At 54.9% G+C, this 21,960-nt stretch overlaps 1 protein-coding gene across 1 annotated transcript; it reads left to right on the top strand.

The window, feature by feature from the left end:
- The first annotated feature begins 15,439 nt into the window (after nucleotides 1–15,439).
- Nucleotides 15,440–18,369, top strand: POU3F1 (POU class 3 homeobox 1). The gene has a single exon (XM_053921825.2). The coding sequence runs from the start codon at nucleotides 15,487–15,489 to the stop codon at nucleotides 16,837–16,839; it is 1,353 nt and encodes a 450-aa protein (XP_053777800.1). The 5' UTR covers nucleotides 15,440–15,486; the 3' UTR covers nucleotides 16,840–18,369.
- Nucleotides 18,370–21,960: the final 3,591 nt, after the last annotated feature.

Raw genomic sequence — 21,960 nt, 5'->3', positions numbered from 1 at the left:
TGGTCCCTGAGTGATGGAAGGCCCCAGCACTCAGAATATCAGAGATGCCAGAAAAACAGAGACAACTGCCTCTTCACAGCCAGGTCCCCTCTGCCCGAGGTGACACCCGTGTTGCCTGAGTGATGGGACCAAGAGGAAGGAAAGCGGCTACAGACAATATAGTGGCAGATACCTACTCTGGCCTGAGACCGAGCTGAGGTATTTCCAGCTCTGTCCCAGCCGAGCTGTGTAACCCTGGGTACAATCCCATCTTTGTGGATCTCAGTTGAGTCATCAGTAAGGTTCAGTCACTTGACCAATATTTATTGACCACCTATTCTATCCCAGGTCAACTTCTAGGCACCAGGACTATTTCAGTGAATAAGTCAGACCAAGTCCTGGCTTCCTGAAGTTTACAGTCTAATGGGGGAAACAGTCAAAACTTAAACGATTGATTGATAATGTAATGTTACATGAGGATAAATGCTGTCTGCCCAAGAGATTGACAGGAAGTAAAAGGCATCTATTTTAACGAGACAGACAGAAAAGGCCACCCTGTGCAGGGGGCATTTCAGAAGAAATCTGAATCATATGAGGGAGTGAGCGTGCGAAGAGATGGGGGAATCACTCCCAGCAGAGAGAACAGCAAGTGCAAGTCCCTGAGGTAGGGATGACCTTAGCAAGTTTAAAGAGTTACAGGGTAGTCAGTATGGCTGGAACAAGGGGACAAGGAAGAGGATGGAAGGAGGGCAGATCAGCAAGAAAACAAGAGAGTGGATCATGCAGGGCCTTAAAAGCCATGGTAAGGACTTGGCTTTTACCCGGTGTGAGATGGGAGCATTTAAAGGATTGTGAGCCGAAGAGACACATGATCCAACCAAGATTTCGCAGGTCCCTCTGGCTGCTGGGTGAACAGTGGGCCCTACAGCAGCGCTGTCCAGTGGAAATATGATATAAGCCACACGTGCAATTTAATTTTAAAGTTTTCCAACGGTCACATCAAAAAAAGGTAAAGAGCCCTGGCTGGGTGGCTCGATTCGTTGGAGTGTCATCCTGTACCCCAAAAGGTTGCAGGTTCGATCCCCAGTCAGAGCACGTGGCTGGGCTGTGGGTTAGATCCCTGGTCAGGGTGCATATGGGAGGCAACTGATCGTTGTTTCTCTCTCACGTCAACATTTCTCTCTCTCTCTCTCTCCCCCTCCCCTCCCCTTTCTCTAAAATCAATAAACATATCCTCGGGTGAGGATTCCTTTTAAAGGTAAAAAAATAGTTTAAATTAATCTTAATAATGTATTTTATTTCACCCAACATACTATCATTTCAACATGCCATCCATATAAAATATATTAGAGATATTTTACATTCTTTTTTTCATACCAAGTCTTCGAAATCCAGTGCCTATTTTATACCTGCAGCTCGTCCCAGCTTGGACCAGTCACATCCAAGTGCCCACTGGCTGCACGTGGCTACCATAATGGACAGCACAGCACCGAGGGGTGGGGGGCGTGGGGGGACAGGAAAATGGGGAAGAGGTGGTTGCCAGGTGCAGAAAAGAGGCTCAGAGTTGGAGGTGGGTTTGAAGATTGGGAAGAAAGCAGGGGTGGGGCACGGGGGAGCTGCCCTGAACCCCGGCTGGGGCCCGATGGTTGGAGTCAGTGTCACGGGTCAGATTCCCTGGAAACGCCCGAGACCGTGAGACTTGTGTGGAGCAGGTTTACTGGTGAGTACTTTCCAGAACAGCAGCAAAGCAAGGGAAGCAACACGGGGGAATGAGAGAAACTGATGGGCAATGCAGCCACACCAGATGCCCCACTGGGTGCAGGCTGCCCTCAGGAAGTGAGCATGACACTGGGCAAGGCTTCCACCTTCCTTCTACCAAAGGCAATTCCTGGAGATGGATTAAACTATGAGCTGCCAACAGCCCGCACTCCTATGATCAGGCAGCCAGGGGACAGGAGAACGGGGACAGGAGAGAGGCCTCCTCACTGGGACCACTTCTTCCTTCCAGGAAGAGGAGTAACGATGTCCCAGTGGCAGGAGCATCAAGCGCAGGCCGGCAGGGGAAGTTTCTGTCCCAGAGGAGCTCGGGAGGAGCTGGGGGCTCTGTCTCTAAAGCACTCTCCACCCCCACAAGGTAGGATCCATCTCTCAGCCAGCCCTCTGTTGCCAGTGTCAGCTTTGCAGCTCTCCCTCCCCCCACTGCTCCTCACGAAGGGGCCCATCCCCGCCCCCATCCTGCTGGAAGACTCCAATCCCAGCTCAGCCTGCCTATTGTGAGGTTTGAATGAGCCTAAGCAAGTGGAAAAGTTTTGTTCACTGTGGGGTGCCATCCACATAGGAGGGGGCTGTTATTAAGCTCCAGACTTCCTGCCTTTGGAAGAGCCGTTCTCCTGCGCCCACTGCTTTCTCCCCTTGCCCTGGACTTCCCCCTTCCCCCTTCCCTTCTCAGCCCTTTGAATCTTCCTTCTCTCACCTCCCTCCTTCTCTCCTTGTGTCTGTCTGTCTGTGTGAGCGTCTCTCTCCACCCCCCACCCCCGCCCCCTCTCTCTGGGCCTTTGTCTACGGCCCCTCCTTCTGAGTTTCACCTCCAGCCAGGGCAGCTCAGAGCCATCTCACAGGTCTGTCCTGGGCAGGGCGGAGGGCAGAAAGAGTGACCACGGCAGCAGCTCAGCTCAAAGTTTGCCCAGCCACCCCCCTGAGCCCCCCAGGAGGCTGCTGCTGTTGCCAACACAGCAGCCCCCTTGACCCCGGCTCCCAGCCTGTTTGTTTACTACAGCAGCGAGGAGAGGCTCTGCAGTGACTCGACTCCACTGCTCCAAAAGCTTGGTGCTGGCCAGGGGCCAGGAGCCCCTGCAGGCGTGCAGGCAGGCTGCCAGGCAGCGAGGCCCTGCCCCTGGAGCAGCGGGCATCCTCCTGGCTGGGTCACTGGGAGGGTTCCCGGCTGGGCCCAGCAGGGGTGGGAGCAGCAGGCCAGATCCCCATGACCCTGGCCCTCCCCAGGATACCCAAGCAGGGCAACTGCTGACAACCCCACAGCAAAGTCAGAACCTTAGCTCTATAGGGAGGGGTCCCCACTTCTGGAGAGCTTCTCTAAGAACCGGGTGGAGAGAGGAAATACATAAACGAGAGAGTTACAAATGTATAAACACTGACCAGCTCTTCAACATACACACTCCATAAGTGTAACTTAACTGGTGGTCCTGCTAAGCATTTAATCAGCAAATGGAAGGAACGGCGGATGGATGGATGGATGGACGGACGATGGGAAGACAGATGGAGTCACAGTTTCCAGGTTCGCATAGCCCATCAGTACAAGATCTTCCTTTTCCTTCATCCCACCCAGAAAACACCCTTTACTGGGTTTCTTTATTCACCAAAGACTGACTGAAGAGTAAGACTCCTTCCTTGACCCCTGAATTTTTAACAACTTTTCTGTTTCCTCTTCTCCGTCCCTTTTCCTAGAGGAGAGAGTGAGAAGTCCAGGTCATGTGCATGGCCGGGCGGTCAGAAACCAAGAAGCCCACCCCGGCTGAGGCCTGTGCGCTGGCGTTCTTAAGGAAAGGTCAGAGGCAGCCAAGCAGCGGAAGTACCACCCCTGCTGCCTCCAGCAGTTACAAAGCACAGGGAGTGTGTTTTGAGACAGTCTCATCAGACAACAGGTACAGACCCTTCTTTTCTCCTTGCCAAGAGCCTAGGCCCTAAGCTGTGACTAGACTCTCTGAACAGAGCCCTTGGGACTGAGCTATGCAGGGGCTGGCAGCTAGCTGGAGGAAAGGAGACAGGGAAGCTGCAGCTGGGAACCCCGGGGAGAGGAAGCTCTGAGGCAGGCGTAGCTGGATGGGATTAACCTGGGCACACCACCCTCTCCAGTTTCAGTTTACTGGTGGCTTCTGAGACGCTCAGGGCCTGACCCTGTCCTTTCAGGACATGAAAGATGCTCATGTCATGAACTGTGATATTCTTGGGACTACCCCAGCTTCCCCATTGTGGGGATCCTGGTCTTTGTGGGTGGCAGGCACTGAGTGTCCCAAGGTGGCTGGGAAATAGGAAGAGACTGGAGGAATCAAAGGGAGCCCAGCTGTCTACCCAGGCTTCCCAACCCCTTGTATTGTTGTGAAGATTAAATGAAGTACTACATGTGTTTAGAAACCTAGTGAGCACTCAGTGTTAGCCATCAGCACCTAGGATAGTGTCTGGCACAATTGGGCACTAAACACTTGTTGAAGTGATGTACGAATGACTGACTGACTGAATGAATGAATCCTGCACCCACTTAGCTCCTCTACTTCAAACACTACAAAATACAAATCAATATTAGTTCTATTAAGACAATATTGACATTAAGTTTATTCCTACCCCAGGGCCTTTGCACTTGCTGTTCCCTCCGCCAGGAGAGATTTCCCTCACATTTTCACATGGTTTACTCCCTTACTTTATTCAGATTCCCGCTACTAGACTTGAGAAAGGGCCCTGACCAGTGTCTGCTGACAGAGCAACCCCTACCCCCAAAGTCGTCTCTCCTTCCCCAGTCAAGAACACTTACCAAGTATGTACACACACACACACACACACAGAGACAATTCTAACTAGATCACCCTGGGCTAGCACTTGAGCCAACAGGCCTCTGGCCTGGCAAGTGACCCCTCCCATATGCTGATGGCCATCACTATCCACGTACGACAAGGGCTTGCCCAATCCACATAGGATGCCCTGCTCTGTCCCCAGCCATCCCCCCTCACCACTAGCCTGGCAAGAACCTCTGCACCAGTAGAGTCCACTGGATGAGGATTTAAGAATCTTAGCTCTAACACTTAAGGAGAAAAAAACTTTTTATCGAGCATTTGTTGTGTGCCAGCCACTGTGCCAAGCTGCCTACACACTTGAGCTCATTTAACCCTCACAACAAATAAGCAAGGTAGGTATTATCCTTATTTCACCCTTGGCCAGGGCAGAATAAACTGGCCAAGCGCTTGGGTTATGGGATGAGATAGAGTTGCATTCAAATTTGGACTCTTCCACTCACTTGCTGTGTGACCTTGGGCAAGTCACTGCAGCTCTCTGAGTCTCTGCTGCCTTCTCTCTAAGGAGAAGATAAGACAGCCGCTGCCTTTGATCCTTGAGAGGATCAAAGGAGATTATGGATGAAAGTGCTGTGTGGTGCCAGGCATGCAGTCTTCAATCAAGGTCGGAGCCTGCCCCTCCCTCCTTATCTCACCAGTGCCCCTGCCAAGGTTGGCAGGCTGGGACTGGTCTCCCCATGGTGCCAGGCACAGGGCTGGGCACAGCCTGCACACACAGAATATTCTTGCTGATTGGCAAATTTTCTCAAGACCTTAATTGCAGAGAGCACTCCCTCTCCCAGAGCACCCAAGCAGGGGGTTCCTGCTCTGGCCAGCACAAGTGGGAGGGGCTCTGGAGGGCGGCCCCTTCCAGCCTCTGAGCTCCTCCCTTGTTGGCAAGCCCTCACAACCACCTCGTGCCCTGCCCTGGACCCCAGATCCTGTGCTGGTTCATTGGGTCTGAGCTCCTACCTAGAAAGCTTGACCGACATCCTGGCTTCTCCAAGATCATGGCCACCTAGAGGCCCCCCAGTCACTCGCCCAGTGTCTGCAGCTCTGACTCTGTCCCAGCCACGTAGCTGGACCACACAGTATACTGACAGACACCCTCCACTCACACCGGCTGCCCAAATCAGCCACTCCAGAGTCCCAGGCTCCAGTCTGCCCACTACTCAACCCTCTGGCCACCATCCGCCTACCCACCATTGTCATGTGTACCCCACCCAACAGTCCCTACACATGCACACTCAGAACCTGCAGCCGTCCGCCCGAGCCATGCCCTCTGCAGGGCCTGTAGCCTGGCAGAAAAATCACCAAGGTACTTTGACATTAATCGAGACACACATAAATAAATACGTGTAAATCACATACAAACCAAAGCAGGAATTTACATCTTTCACTGCTGAGTTAGCATCTCCAGGCACTCACTGGGGTGGCTGCCTATAGCTCAGCAGGTTTGGGACAAGAGCCCCAGCCCCATCTAGGAGCCCACTGAATGATCAGAGATTCATCAGCTGAGATTCTCAAACTTCCAAGTTGGGAATACCAACCACCACTTACTGGCTGCCTACTACATGCCAGGTATTCTCTTACCCGCTAGCTTCTACAGGCATTAAAGGAAATAACCTGTCAAATACTTAGAATGGTACCCGGCACATAGTAAGCACCCAATATGTGTGGGCTATTATTATTATTAATATCATCTCTGAGCCTCAGTTTCTTCATTTGTAAAATGGGAATAATAGTGTAAACCCAGGTAGAAGCACTTAGCACAATTCCTGCACTTCGTAAGCACTCAATAAGTCTTAGCCATTATTATTAAATCGTGTGTGTCCACCCAAACAAGTTCTGGAGAGACACAGCCAATAGGAGGAAGTTAGGAGGGGTGAGGCAGAGAGATTGAGGAAGGACTTCCCCTTTCTGTTTCGAAGATAAGGATTTATCTAAGATGCATTTCTAAGGTAAAGGATTTTGACATAGGAATTTGTATTGCTTTTATCATCAGCAAAAGCAATAAAGATATTTCTATTTGGGGAATAAACACCAGCATTCCTGTCTCAGCTACCTCCTACGGTTCCGCACCCTTCCCCACTTGGCGTCTCTTTCCATATGCTCTCCTGGGGACCTGTGTTCCTCCAAACCTGGCCAAGTGCCAGGCAGACCTGATCAGGGACAGCAATTTTCTCTGGACATGACATTTATATTAGTAACAACTTACACGATTCTCCTTCTCTGGCAGGAAAAGCAAACCTAGGAACCCTGGAACATTTCCACACCAGCTAAGCCAGGCTTCAGTTCTCACACTTGCCCTCCAGGAGCTGGGCTTGGACCCAGGTAGAAGTTCTCTTGCCTACATTTAGTCCCATCCCCACAGTCCGCAGAGAGGCTGTTGTATCTGGATTCAGTGTTGCCCCTGACCTTCACTGCTCTTCCCTGCTCCTGTCAGCAACAAATATATCGTATCTCAGGATCCTGTACATCTCCATCCGGGTCACAGATAAAGAACACGGGCAGTACCGGCTCCAAAGGGCCCTTGTCCAGGGCTCTCTGGGCCCATTGCCCAGCTCCCTTTGGCTTCTGTCAACCCACCAGGTATGAATAAGAAGACACACCCTCTTCTCTGAAGCTTGCTTCTTCTGAGACTGAAAGCCAGTATCTCCCCCAATCCATTTAAAAGAGAAGAAGGAAAGGAGATCACAGCGGCACAACCATGTGGTCAACAGGTATTCTTTACTGGTACCACTATAGACCAGGAATTGGGCTGGGTGTTGGGAGGCAGAGATGAGACAGAGCTCGCTGCCCCCAAGAGCTCACAGTCCCGTGGGAGAGAGAGACACACAAAGGGTAATGACAAGCCAGGCCTATAAACGGCAACACTGAGGTGTCTCCACAATACAGTGTGAAAGCAAGGCAGAGGTCGTGGCTTCGTCCAGACAGGGAGCAAGAGGACTTCCCGGAGCAGGTGACCCTTCAACTAGGACTTGAAGGATGTGATGGGGAGAGAAAGGGCATTCCGAGGAGAGGGAACTGTAGGTGCGAAGGCAGGGAGTCGTGAGGGCCTGGTGTGTTCACGGGAATAAGAGCTCCATGCTGCCGCATTCCGAGAGTAGACAGGGGCAGGAACCCTGGGGGCTTTGGACCCGGTGATATACAATATAGCGAGCAATGGAAGGCTTCCCAGGAGGCAAGTGACATGTCTGAGATGTGTCTTAGGGGAGCATTCAGGCTTGACTCAACAACGGGACTGGAAGAAAGGGGAACTGTCCTAAACCAGCCCCCAGATTTCATGACCTATCTGCTCCCCTGACGCATTCTTTTAACTTTGGTTTTCTGGGGCCGATGGCGTGTAGGCTCTGGCTGCCCCTTGAGGTGCCCAAAGCAAGCAGGCCAAGGGGCCTACAACTAGAGGTAAACTGAGTCACTCTACCTAAAAGCCCTTCCCCGGTAGAAAGGAGGGCAGGGACGTGAGTATGGCACATGCTCTGTTCTCAGCCACAAACCAAAGTTGAGACTCAAGGGTGATTTTATCTGCAGTGACAAGTCCAGCCCCAGGCTCAGACAGGTATTGTTCCAGGCTCCGCAGACACCCCCGAGTCAGACAGATGTCCAGGGCTCAGGCAGACGTTGCCCCCGGGCCAGGAAGATGCTGCACCAGGCCCGGACAGATGCTGCGTCAGGTTCAGACACATGTCCTGGGCCCAGACAGAAGTTGTCCCCGGGCCAGATAGTGTGCTGGGCTCAGCCAGGTGTCCCAGCCTCCAACAGATGTTGTCTCCAGCCCAGGCAGATGCTACCCTAAGCTCAGACAGATGTCTGCCACCAGAGATACATAAAGATGCTAAGAGGTCCCTGGGAAAACATAATTCCTAAATCTTCCTTTTCCACTTTCACCCTCCACCTGTTTCCCAAGAAAGCTGAGGAAAGCAAGCATGGAGCCCAGCCAACTCTCTCCAGACTCTCCCAACTGGTGACAGTCAAGGAGCTGTATCTTCTCCCTGACTCCAGGCTCCTGCATGAAGGGGAAGAAGGCGCACGCTGTGGGGGAGTGAGTGAGGCGCGTGAACAGGAGTGCCGGGCATATGCGCCATCTGTGGAGTGGTTAACAGTGCCACCCAGGCCGCCCGGACTGACTCTGCAGGAGGCGAGGGGACGTGGGGGTGGGGGGCACAGATAAGAGAAAGGAGCAGTTTGATGTAAGGACCAAGCCCACTAAGTCCTACCTGAATCATACCTCTGGTCAGTAACCTAAGAATGTCATCACTGGGTCATTTGAAGGTAATTACTGCTCCAAAGCTGGGCTGCATTAAGCTAGAGAAAAAGAGGAATAAGGAGGCTGGCCCTGGGTGGCCCTGGCTGGAAGAATGACCTTCCTTCCCCAGGAGCCCTCATAGGGGCAGCCTGAACATGGAAAGAAAAAGAGCTTTCCCCTCATGGCTACACAGCTCCTATCAGGAGCTACGCAGAAACTGGGGTTCAGAAACCATGGGCTGCTGGATGTTCTGGCTGATGGAGGAGACAGCCATTAGACCTGGGATGGGGGAGGGGGAGGTGGTACAGTGAGAGCCTCCACTAGACTCAGTCTCCTCTGGAGGGGTGCTGGGAGGCAGGGCTCATGAATATGTAATTAACCTTGAGCCACTCCCCTCCACTCCCCAGCAGGTCCTATTGGGACTTGCCTCTATTTCTACCTACTTCTCCTCAAGAGCTACATGGAGGCTGAGGGAGGTGAAGTATAGTCCTTAAAACCACTCTCAAAAGGAAGCACTGTCAGAGAGAGCAACAAACATTAATACAAACGAAGCATACACACCCCAACACAAGCACACAAATGCTCATGGGCATCGGTAAAGCACAAACACGGGAACCCACGCAAGCGTGCTAACACACAGTCACCATATATGCACCCCAAGCCTTCAACACACTACTGTCAACATTGTACCACACACAAAAGCAAGAGACTCCCCCTCCCACTGTCCCACCCCACCCAAGCTGCCCACTCCGCCCCCCATCATCTGACACAAAGTCAACATCAGCTCAGGAAGGCACCTCACTCTTCTAACGATGGTGATGATGGTGACGAGGACTTAAATTATCACTCGCTGCTCCCATCCCACCCTGTGGTGGTGAATTTTGCAGCCATCTAGATAAAAAGTGTTTAAAAAAAAAAAAAAAAAAACCCTCAAACCTAGCCCCAGCCTTTCAGAGTGATTAATCCCACTAATGATTTACCGATTTGCAGAGAGCGCGTTCTGCATAACCGGATTGTGCACATTAACACCAGCTCAGAGGCTGCCACTCTGCTAGAAATGAAAGTAAATTTCAAGAGCAATAGGCCACCCCTCAATAGAATATTCTACCGATGCACTGGGAGGACCCCCACCTCCACCCATAGCCTAGGGACAGAGGCAAGGGAGGAGAAATGCAAGGAATGGTTCATCCCTAAGAGGTATTTCACCTTGCAGCTCCCCTTGCCTTCAGCAAGACTGAGAGATAGGGAACTTTAGATTAAAGAAGGGAAACAGCTTCTTTCTCCTCTGCCAAAAGCAGCACCGCCCTTCCTCCCCCTCTGCTCCTCTCTTACGAGCTCTTTGGAGCACAGGAAGGACGGAAGAGGGACAGACACCTGGAGGGTCTGAGTTTAGAGGTAGAGTAGATGGGGACTTGAGAGCTTAGAACAGCAATCACATCCCATGTGGAAGAACTTTCTGGATGGTGGTGAGTACTATGAATCTGTTTAGCTGACACCAACCTGCACCAAGGCAGTGAATGGACAAGATGACTCTGGTGCTGCCCCAGGTGGGAATCTGTGACAGCCGGGACCCTGCCAGGCTCTTGCAGTCAAAAACACATTCCAGTCCAAACAACAGGGTATGGGCGTGGTCACCCCTGACATCGCTTAGCAAGAACTGGTCGGGGGAGCAGGCAGGTTCTGAGCCTGCTCACATAGCCTCTTACTCACCCCAGGCACCTGGGGAGAAAAACCGAGCCACACTTTCCCCTTCCAAGTTTCCATCTGGGCAGTGATCTCACCCCGCCTTCACAAGAAACCAACAGAAGCCATCCTGCCCAGCTTACAGATGAGGATGTTGAGGTTCACGATCACGAGGCTGAGACAGGTCCAGTGTCACCCAGCAGAGCTGAGTCTGAGCCGGGATGGAACCCAGATCTCTTGACAGTCTGAAAACGCAGGATCTAGGGCATGAGGAGAAGATGGGCAGAAGGGAAAGGCAGTGGGCAGCGAGTGTCGGCCATCCTGTCCCTGCCCCGAGCCTGGTGCTCCCTGGCCAAAGACACAGGCACATAGGACATCCTAAAGACACCAGCTCCTCCAGCAGCCTTCCCCGCGGCCCCGATCTCCCTCTCTTTAGATCTTCTCAGCACTCCTGACTTCAAAGAGCCCAGGAGCAGTGGGCTGGAGCCTGTCTCTCCCCAGAACTAAAAAGCCCTTGGGTCTGCAATTGCATCTGCTCTCAGCAATTCCTGGACTCTAAGTCCCCACTGACCGACTGACTGACAAGACACAGCACAGGGGCTCACAGTCCAGAGGGGAAAGGCAGCCAGACCCAGCTGCCCTCTCTTCCCTCCCAAATCTTGCTTGGTGTGCCATTGTGCAGGCTCGCCTGTCTGGGGTGTGGGTCTGGACTATCACAGTGCAAGTGTGGCCGAAGGGTGCTGATGGGGAGTGTGGTTGTGTTCCAGAGGCCAGGTCTGAATCTCTCAGGAGGGAGTGCGAACATAGATGGCAGAAGTTTACGTCTGCAACTCAGGCTCTGCAGGGAGAGGTTGTGCGGCTGCAGCTTGTGTAGTTGCCATCATCCCTGCAGAGCCTCCCCCTGCAGCCCCTCTCGCCTGGAGACCCCCCACAGCGAGGGCCCCATCTGCTGGAGGCTCGGTGACCTGTGTCAAATGAGCAGGCGCTCGGTCACACTCCAGAGCCCGGGGGAGGCCGAGTCACTCTGGGAAAACCCTGGCGGCTCCTGGCCTGGGGGTGGGCTGGGCAGGGGCCCTGCAGGGGAGAGAAGCCCAGGAGCCTCTGAGACTGGCGGCAGCCTGGCTGGGAGCTTCCCTCCACAGACAAGGGGAGTGAAAAAAACAGGAAAAAAAAAGGGCTTTCCTGCTTCCTTGGGTCTAGCACTGCTGCTGAACCACATGGCCCAAACTCTGCTTCTGATCCCCTGTGCAGATGAATTAGTTCCTACAGGGTGTAGGTACATGCGTGTGTGTCTACTTGACATGCGAGGTGGGCCTCTTTGTATCTGTGCCGGGGGGTGGGGGGAGGGTGATGATTGTACGTGGCTGGATCTATGCTCGTGAGTGTGGACATGAGGGTGTGCCTATTTATGTGAACTGGCACGCCAGTTGAGGGGCTCCCTGCTTGTGACCCCAAAGGGCCTGGAGGTCTCGTGTATTTCTGTGTCGCTGCTGAAGGAATGCCTACTGGAGCCTGCTTCAGCCTATATGCAGGCTCTGCATATGGTCCTGTTTAGACACATGCCTATATTTATCATTGGGTGTTGGTCTGTGTGAATACGAATATCTGTGAGTGCCCAAGCTAACGCACAGGTCTGTGTGTCCCTGTTTGTCCCCAGGTGAAAATGCATGTGTGTGTCTGAATGTGTGTATGCACATACCTCTGTTCACATGTCTAAACCATTCTGTGTCCGTGTGGCTCAGCTGGGTGTCCGACTTTTGTGTGCCAAATTCTCCCCAGTGTCTGTGAGGCTAGGGCTCCGGGAGGGAAGGGTTGTCCTGCAGCAGGGGCCTCTGCCAGTGGCCATGCCACAGTCCCCACTGTGACCCACACAGAGCTAAGAGGATGTGGTGATGTCCTGGGGAATAAAACTCTCAAATACAAGAAAATTTTGACTCAATAACAAACCCTTGTAGAGGGTCTAAAACTCCCAAAGCAGAGGAAGAGATGTCATCCTTCCCTAGGTCACACTGCTGCTCACCCCAGGGGCGGCACCTAACGTCAAGAGGACATCTAAATGACATGCTTTGCTTCATCTTTGGAACTTCAAGGCAATCCTGAGAAGCAGGCATTACTGTTCCCGTCTGATGATGAAGAAACTGAGGCTCCAACAGGCAAAGCAACTAGCACGAAGTCACTGGGCTGCTAACGGGAGTAAAGGGGATAGGACTGAAATTTGCGGACTGACAAGCTGGTGGCAGCCTAGGGGCCTGGCTTTGCTGCAGACACCCCTCAATTCAGCACAGACCTGGGAATCCAGCTTCGGGGCTCCAGCTGGCCCTGGCTTTCTCCCAGAGAGCTACCAGAGATAGGGCCGTGGGCTACCCCTGCTTCAGTGGCTAAGGCCACCGCCTCCACAGGCACCCTGGCCTATCCCACGGTGAGAATGACGAGGAGTGGGGCCTTCGCAGGTTCCGTGCCCGCAGACAAGCCTCAGTTCGCTCGGCTGTGCAGCGGCAACAACAGTCTCAGTGCGCTCTCCCAGGGCTGAGAGGCACAGGCACCACGACGGTGAAAAGCACTTGGTGAAGCACTGTGCCATTGTTATTCAAGTCCCAGGGACAGTTCTAAAGACTGAACATCACAACACCTGTCCACTGTCCAGACATTTCCCTTCCTCCAACAGAAACTGAGGCTGATTCATAGAATCACAGACCATCAGAGCTGGAAGGGCCTTGAGAGGTCAGCGGGCCCAAACCTCCATAGCCCCTGCTACAAACGAGAAAACCGAGATTTAGTTAGAGCAGGGGAGTAACTTGCCTATTCAATGAGTACTAACAGCAGAAACAAGCAGAGTAAATGCCCTTTCTGAGACTCTTCCACCCCCATTGTCTTGAACCACCTGTCTTACCATAGTGAGACAGGTAGGCTGTTATTCCCAATTTACAGGTAGGAAAACTGGACCAAAGTTATTCTTGCTCAGGAGGAGAGTGGCAGGTCCAGGTTGAAAGCCCAAGCTTCAAGGTCATGCAGGTTTAATTAGGGCTGGCATGAAGGATTCCCAGCCTTGGTCCTACCTCCTGGGCTTGGGGGAAGGGCCAGAAAGGCAAGTAGACCAGGAGGTCTGCTGCTTTATGATCTTATGAAGGAAAGGTGATTCAAGGTGACCACTTCCTGGACCAGAGTCCAAGGAAGCTCCCATCCCTAGCTAGATTCAGACACAGCTCTGGCAGCAAGGCTAATCCCTAAAAAGCTTGCTCAGGACAGTGGCAACTGGCCGGACAAGGACCTTGCCCTGTCCCACTCTATCCCTTGGGAACCAGCCAGAGGCTAATCCTAGGGTGTCAGAGCCTGGGTGAGCAGAACCTGTGCACAGGACTACCCTTGTCACTGTGGACTGTGCCCCAGTCACCCCTGGGATCACCCCACTGCGGCCACCACCAAATCTCCCATCACCTTTTTCACACTCTAAGGCTTTATTCCACAGTCCTGACTCACCCAGTAGAGCCCTTGCTGGGCCCCCAGCTCAGTGCTGTGATCTGGGCTAGCAATGGAAGACTGTGCCAGCCAAACCCCAAAGTAGGAAAAAGGTGGAGGCTGCAATTCACTCCGCTCAGCCTCTAACCCAACACGAGGTTTACAGGCACAGACCAGCTAATGCTGAGGTCCGAGTCCACTCAGGATCCTTCAGAGTCCTCAGATGGGGAGGGATGAGGAAGTACCCAAACTGCATTCCTCGCCCTTCCAATAAGGCCCACTGTGTCTCAATTCATTTTTCAGTAGACCCAAGCAAACCGAGTTAGATCCATTCCAGGGCTTCATTGCAGGCTGGACAGCTCCCAGACGGAAGGCACGCTGGATTTCTGAGGTGGCAGACGCCTTTCCCCAAGTCCCTGCCACTTCTCACCCACCGCAAGCTTCCCGGGGCGTGACCCCGTCATGACCCCGGCCAATGAGTTGATGCGGCAGGGAGGAAAAGGAGCGAGAAGGCAGCGTGGGACAGATATCGATGACCCCAGCGCATCCACCACCCCTGTCCACGGTGTTTTCCCCGGAAGCTACAGTCGAATACCTCTCACTCCAAAACCAGGAAACCCCGCGCAGCCTGATTACATCGCTGCCACCGGACGTTCCACCCCGAGCTGTCCACAGGGTACTCACCTGGGCCACGGTGCCCCGGAGAAAGGGAGTCCGTGCGAGGCATAAAGCCGCCTTGGGTCCGACTTTGCCAGCGCCGGACGTGCAGTCAGGGTAACGGAGGTCGGCGCAATTGCGGCGGTGAGTCTACAGGGAGAAAGGAAAGGAGACGCACGGGGAGGTGCGCAGATGGCAGCTCTATGCCCGCTGTAAACCGCGGGAGCAAGACGTGCAAGGTGAGCAGCCGCGCTGTAACCAAACTGGGGACTCACGCCGCCTCCCGCTCGCAGCCGCCAAGACACGCGGGAATCCTAGCCCGCCGACTGCGGCACAGCGAAGGCAAGAGCGAGGGGCTGAACTGCTTCCCGAAGGCCGAGCGCCTCCCGGAGCCCTCAATCATCGCCGCTGCCTCTGGCCGCTGGGGCAGGAGACGGACGGGAATTCATCTGGCGTGTAGAGTGGGACCCTAAGGGCTCCAAGCCTCCAGCGCAGGGGGAAAGAGGGGCCCACGCAGCCAGGACTAGAGGGGGCGCGGTCCCAGCGCCACCCCCGCGCCACTCCCCACGTGGCGGCCGCGCCCCCAGGGCGTGAGTGTGTACGCAGACGGTGGGGGTCCCGGAATGAAGTCCCAGCTGCCAATCAGCACAGCCGGCGCGCGGGACCCCGGGAGCGAAACCCAATAGCGAGCTCTGGGCGGCCCGGCCGAGTGGCAGGCGGGGGCGGGGGGGCTGGGGCCGGGCTGGTGGGTGGGAGGTGGCTCCGCGGGCAGCCAATGGGCGGCGGGCGGGGTGGAGCTCCGGAGCGCTGAGCGGGTCTGGGCTTTAAGCCGGCGGAGCGCAGCGGCAGGGCCCGCAGACGGAGCGGAGCGGCGGCGCGGTGCGGCGCAGGGCGCGGGGCGGCATGGCCACCACCGCGCAGTACCTGCCGCGGGGCCCTGGCGGCGGAGCCGGGGGCACGGGACCGCTCATGCACCCAGACGCAGCGGCAGCAGCGGCAGCAGCGGCCGCCGCCGAGCGGCTGCACGCAGGGGCCGCGTACCGCGAAGTGCAGAAGCTGATGCACCACGAGTGGCTGGGCGCGGGCGCGGGCCACCCCGTGGGCCTAGCGCACCCCCAGTGGCTACCCACAGGAGGAGGCGGCGGTGGCGACTGGGCTGGCGGCCCACACCTGGAACACGGCAAGGCAGGAGGCGGAGGCACTGGTCGAGCCGACGACGGCGGCGGTGGCGGTTTCCACGCACGACTGGTGCACCAGGGGGCGGCCCACGCGGGCGCAGCATGGGCGCAGGGCGGAACGGCGCACCACTTGGGTCCGGCGATGTCGCCGTCTCCAGGGGCCGGCGGGGGCCACCAGCCCCAGCCACTCGGGCTGTACGCTCAAGCGGCCTACCCGGGGGGCGGCGGCAGCGGCCTGGCCGGGATGCTGGCGGCAGGCGGCGGTGGCGCGGGGCCGGGCCTGCACCATGCGCTGCATGAGGACGGCCACGAGGCACAGCTGGAGCCGTCGCCTCCACCGCATCTGGGTGCCCACGGACACGCACACGGACATGCACACGCCGGCGGCCTGCACGCGGCAGCAGCGCACCTGCACCCAGGCGCTGGCGGTGGTGGCTCGTCAGTGGGCGAGCACTCGGACGAGGACGCGCCCAGCTCCGACGACCTGGAGCAGTTCGCCAAGCAATTCAAGCAGCGGCGCATCAAGCTGGGCTTCACGCAGGCCGACGTGGGGCTGGCACTGGGCACGCTGTACGGTAACGTGTTCTCGCAGACCACCATCTGCCGCTTCGAGGCCCTGCAGCTGAGCTTCAAAAACATGTGCAAGCTCAAGCCGCTGCTCAACAAGTGGCTGGAGGAGACCGACTCGTCCAGCGGCAGCCCCACCAACCTGGACAAAATCGCGGCTCAGGGCCGCAAGCGCAAGAAGCGCACATCCATCGAGGTGGGAGTCAAAGGCGCGCTCGAGAGCCACTTTCTCAAGTGCCCCAAGCCCTCGGCGCACGAGATCACTGGCCTGGCCGACAGCCTGCAGCTGGAAAAGGAGGTGGTGCGTGTCTGGTTCTGCAACCGGCGACAGAAGGAGAAGCGCATGACCCCCGCGGCCGGCGCGGGCCACCCACCCATGGACGACGTTTACGCACCCGGAGAGCTGGGGCCGGGCGGGGGCAGTGCGTCGCCGCCCTCCGCGCCCCCGCCTCCCCCGTCGGCGGCGCTGCACCACCACCACCATCACACACTGCCCGGCTCAGTGCAGTGACCCCGCGGGCCGGGCCCCCGCCGGCGCGCGGCGAGGCGCCGCGCGGCCTGTACTCTTTTTGTTCTGTTGCTTTGGATTTTACAAAAAGCCCAGAAACTTTAGAACAAAACCAAACACCCGGACGACCTTCTCCAACCAGTGGCGAAGACGACGGATAGGCTGCGTCGCCCGAAACCCGGGGGAAAGAAGGGAAGATCCGGACCGCGCCAACTCACCCTGGGCATCCTGCCCGCCGCCTGCTCCCTGTCCCCATTCCCTCGACGACCCCCGCCCCTGACCCCCGGGCTGTTCGGGGCCGGATCCCGGCAGCGGCCTCCCCACAGCGACAGGTAACGCGGTACGGGGTTAGGAATTCCCCGGGAGAAAGGGAGAGAGGACGAAGAGAGAAGGGTTCCCCGTCCCCTCTCTCCCGCGCGGATACTAGAGCCTGCGAATCGAGAGTGGGGGGACTGTCACTTTATTTGCTCCATGCCTCTTCTCTCCCATAAGGTTGCGCCCTGTCCTCCTTACCGTTCCTCCGGGCTTGGTTTTTTACGGTTTTTATTTATTCATGGAGCCTCTCGGTTCCTGGGGTCCTTCTAACTCCGCCCGCGCCCTTAATTTAAATCGCTGTATACTGTATTTATCGGGGCCCCGGAGGGGAGGCCGCGAGAGCCGCGTCTGTGTATAAAAGCAGGAAATAGCCAAAGCTTTAATCTAGCCTAATTTATTTTTTCCTCTTACCTTTCCCTACCCTACCCCAAAAGAGCAAAACAAACAAAAAACAAAAAAACAAAAAAAAAAACCCTAACAAAAAAATTTTTGAGTGCTCATTTTCGTTTCGTTTTATCCGAGCTTGAGCTCGGTTCGGCCGCGCTGTAGGGGTCTGCGCTCCCACCCACACCCCAAGGGGAAGGGGCTTCTGCTCCACTGCAGACCGACCACCACGACGCAGGGCCCCTGCTCCCCGCGGGGCCCTGCCCTCCTGGCCACAAACAAACGAAACTTGGAAAAGTTGGAGGTATTTTTTAACCAGCTGTAGAAATAAGCCGTTCCCTGAAAGCCTTCTGCCCGAGTCCCAGCAGCTTCTGTCTGCTCCCTTTGCAGCCCCCTGGGATGCTGGAGACTGGGAGAGAAATTACCCAAGTTTGGGGTGAGGTGGGAACCATGTAAATATGTGAGATATGTACACACTGGCGGGGAAAAGAAACATTTTGTGCTTGATTTTTATTTTTGGTTTTCCGGGTTGCCCTCTGTCCCCATCCTAAAGGATTTTGTACACCGACTAATCCGAAAAAGATATTTTAATATGATTTCCAGATTTCTGACCCATCTCTATTTATTTCTGGATGTGTTTGGAGCTTCCCCCTTCTCCATTTCTTGTTTTGTTTATTACAGTTTGAATTTAAATTTTGTTATTTTTATTATTTTTTGGAACAATGATTTGGTGCATTCTCTTTGTATCTTTATTGCAAAAAAAATAATAATGTAGACTGGGAAGTTCCCTTTATATTTATGTTATAGTAAATATTTTATTACTCACATAAACATGTACCCCAGGGCTGTCTCCTGTCCTCTTTACTACCAGGGCTGGGTGGATTGTGGGTAAAGTGACGGGGTACCCCGGCTCCCCTCTCCTAAAGCCCTGGCCTCACTATTTGAGAGAAAGGTGACCACGCAAACCTTCTTCCAGGCCTATATCAGGACAGCCTGTTCACTCGGGCAACAGCCGGGCCCTTGCCTCTGGTGGGTGAGTTTAGGGAACATGAAGCTGCCTCGTGTCCGCTCCCATAAACAGACTATCCTGAGACCAGACCAGGGCCAGGACTGTGAACTGCAGACACCACACTGAACGTGGGTCAGCCATTCCTCAGGCACAGCCCCACTGCTGAGCCTGCCTTGACCTGGACTGATAGCTTTGCATCTTCCTGTCCCCCACCTGCCACCCCAGCCCTTGCCTTTGGTTTCCCTTTGCACTCCTCATGTGGGGTCTGTGCCAATTTTCACCATTCCAGGTCCTGGGGCAGCAGGAAGCACGGTTAGACCCTGCCAGCCCGTCCCAGCTAGTTCTCCAACCTCAAGCAAGTGGTGCTAAACCTACCTGGATCCACTGACAGTTCCCACAGTGGTCCTTCAGGAGGTGAGTGGGTCTAGCGAGGGAGCCCTACCCATTTGCTTCGGCCACGGCTGTCCTACTTCTCAGCCAAAAAACCACCTGCCTCAACTTCTCCTGTGGAAGAGTGGGGGTATAAATGACTGTACCGTCAAAAGCTCCACCATCTCCTCTCTAGGGATGAATACCCAAGGACCACATCACCCCAGGGAGTGAAGCTGGTGCCTGAGGGAGGGCCCCACAGCTGTGTAGCCATGACCTGGGTGGAGGATGTAGACACCTTCAGACACCCCCATCTCGAGCCTTCAGCAGCAACGTGCCCCCTCCCCACAGTCAGCGTGGTGGAGGCAGATCAGCGTTCCAGGACCGCAGCTCAAACCACCTGTGTCCCAGCCAAGATCGGCCTTTAAAACAACTCTCCTTAAAAATACTATTAGAACAGCCCGGTTTACTCCATAGAATCATTCTTTTCCCTTCTCGAGAGAAACCACATGAGGTTCCTTTTACTCTGCATGGGGACACAGCGTGAAGGCACAATTGCTGGATTAGGGAGAAAGCTGTGTCCCCAGTGAGGGTGTAGGTGTGGCCCTGCTGCCACCAGGGAAGCTGCCCACACCCAGGCCTGTGAGAGGCCTTGGTTCCAGCCCACGGCATCTAGGATGCTCAGAGGGGTGTTCCCAGGTCCCCATATTGGCAGTCCCTGGCTGAGCCGGGGCCTCAAGGTGATTGTGCCATGTTGAGAGTTCCAGTGACTTTCTGGGCTCTGCCCCTCAGCCTTGGGAGAATTGTCTCTGCCAGTACAAAAGCCACCATGGTTCTCAAATGCTCAGCCTTTCACTCACTGCTCCTTTTTTTTTTCTCTCTCTCCTTCACTCCAGCCTACTGAGCAATTAGCCCTGTAATTGGCACCCGTGTCCCAGCCGGTCCCCATACTGGCAGGCCAGTGAGCCTTCCCATGCTTCTTATAGAGAAGGCCAGGAATTTACGGGCCAGCAGGGTGACACCATGTCCCAGAGCATCAGGCCACCTTACCTTGGCCTCTCATTTCCTGCTCCACGAAGTACGGAACTTCGTTCAAAGCAGTCCCACGCTTCCTCCTTAGGTCCCCATTCCTGGATTTGTCCCAGCTTCAGGGCCCCGAAATGAAAGCACAGGAAGCTCAGAGCAGCTCCCTGTGGCCCCGCGCCGCCCTGAGCCTCAGCAGGTTCGGAGGTTGGAAAGGGCGACTGGGAAGACGGGGCCTTTCACTGGCCTCTGCCTGCAGCTGACACCAATTGATTGATTGATTTCCTAATTATCTGCTTAATCCTGTACAAGAGGGTGGATTTATTATTTAAGCAAGTCAACTCAAAAACAGCAAAACAATGTGGCCTCCCAAGAACCAGCAGCAGCTGACGAGTAGAACAAAAAGATTTTTAAAAAGTAGAAAAGGGGACGGAAGAAAATCTTCCACTTTTTGAGGATTTTGCTTAATGAGACACCAGCCGGGGACAGCTTCCCAGTAACCAAGCTCTGGTCGCCAAAGGCCCCTCGGGCTCCTTCCCCCAGTCTCCAGCTGGGGTTGAGGGCAGGAACCCCAGCACATTTGACCATATAAGGAGAAGCCATAGGGAGAGAAATATTTTACCCTGAAACCTTACTCCCTGAATAGAGTTTAGAAAAAGCACAGTCAGCTGTGAGCTTGACAGAGCCGTTCCCCACTCCATGTGTGTGCCAGTCTACCCGCTCACTCCTGAGAACCTCAGACTTCCTTTCGTTCGAGAGAGGAAGAAGTCCGTAGCATCATCCTTGGAGGAAGCCCAAGCTTTCCTTAGCTAATTTGGAAATTTCTGATCCCATCTTCCTTCCTCATTTGAACAAAATTACTTTCGATGATCATGTGGCCACACGTCCTGTCAGAGCTCCACTCTCCCGTGTGAACTTGTGTGTGTCGGCGTATGAATGCATGTGTGCCATGTGCCTGCAAACCCATAGCTGCTCCCAGAGGTAGGAGCGGGGAAAGCAAGCCTATGCCACACTGCTAATGCTTTCAGCTGGGAGAACATTTGCAGGGTGGGGGTTGTCCAACAACAGGAAGAAGGCAGGTAGCCATTGTGGCCACCTGGGGTCATCCAGGCAAACCCAGAAGGTACCCTGAGCTGTACCTCAAGGACACCCACCTCCTGCACCAGGAACTTGCACTAGCTTATATGTTGCCTGGCTTTGGTCTGGTGCAATCATCCCTTGACCCCAGGACTCGACTGCATGTCCACTGGACAAGCTGACCCACAACCACAGCTACCTACTTAGAGCTGTTTGGAATGGAGCCACCTCCGGAGAGGCTCTGGGCCTGTGTGCGGGAGCGTCTGGCCCCCAGTGATGATGCACCCAGGCTGAGGCTTTCCCCAGCAGAACTTGAGCTCCAGAAAGGAGACCCACCTGAACAGAGGAAAGAGAGAGAGTAGGTTTGTTATCCGGGCCCAGCTGCTCCTCCTAAACCTAACTAGAGGATTCACTCAGACCTCCAGCTTAACAACTGAAGCCAGAGTAGCCGTCAATCTTGTCCTTGCCTGACATTTTTGAAAACCTTGCCCTCAGTGTTTGGCCAGCCTATCGGGACCTTCTTGCTGCCTGGGAGGCCTCCGTGTGGGAGGACTGCCCTCTATTGGTCCCTGAGCTGGGACATGGCAACAGTCACCAGGGCCACCTCACAGCTGAGTGTCCCCTCAAAAAGTCGGCTTCAAGTTGCCTACTCTTTGGGAGTGCCAGGTAGAGCAGAGGCAACTAGCGCCTCCGAGGGTGCAGTCACACTTCACATACACACACAGGCCTGCCGGAGAGCCCTCTCCATCTATCACCCCAGACGTTCCCACGGCCACTCTCGGAACGTGTCTTCACAGCCACCCCCTCTGTCTGTCTCCCACTCACACCGATGCCCACCACTTCTGTCAACCAGCTAAAACCCCAATGCACACTCTTACCAGCCTGCTCACTTACTCAGGCTAACACACTCGTGGTCACACCCGTACCACCATTTGTTTGGCTGTCCA

The sequence above is a fragment of the Desmodus rotundus genome, chromosome 3, assembly GCF_022682495.2.
Source record: "Desmodus rotundus isolate HL8 chromosome 3, HLdesRot8A.1, whole genome shotgun sequence".
In the NCBI taxonomy this organism is placed as follows: domain Eukaryota; kingdom Metazoa; phylum Chordata; class Mammalia; order Chiroptera; family Phyllostomidae; genus Desmodus; species Desmodus rotundus.
This window is presented reverse-complemented; position numbering and strand designations above follow the sequence as displayed.

Excerpts from the sequence above, each read along its gene's own strand:
- POU3F1 (XM_053921825.2), top strand. The coding sequence starts at position 15,487 with ATGGCCACCACCGCGCAGTACCTGCCGCGGGGCCCTGGCGGCGGAGCC.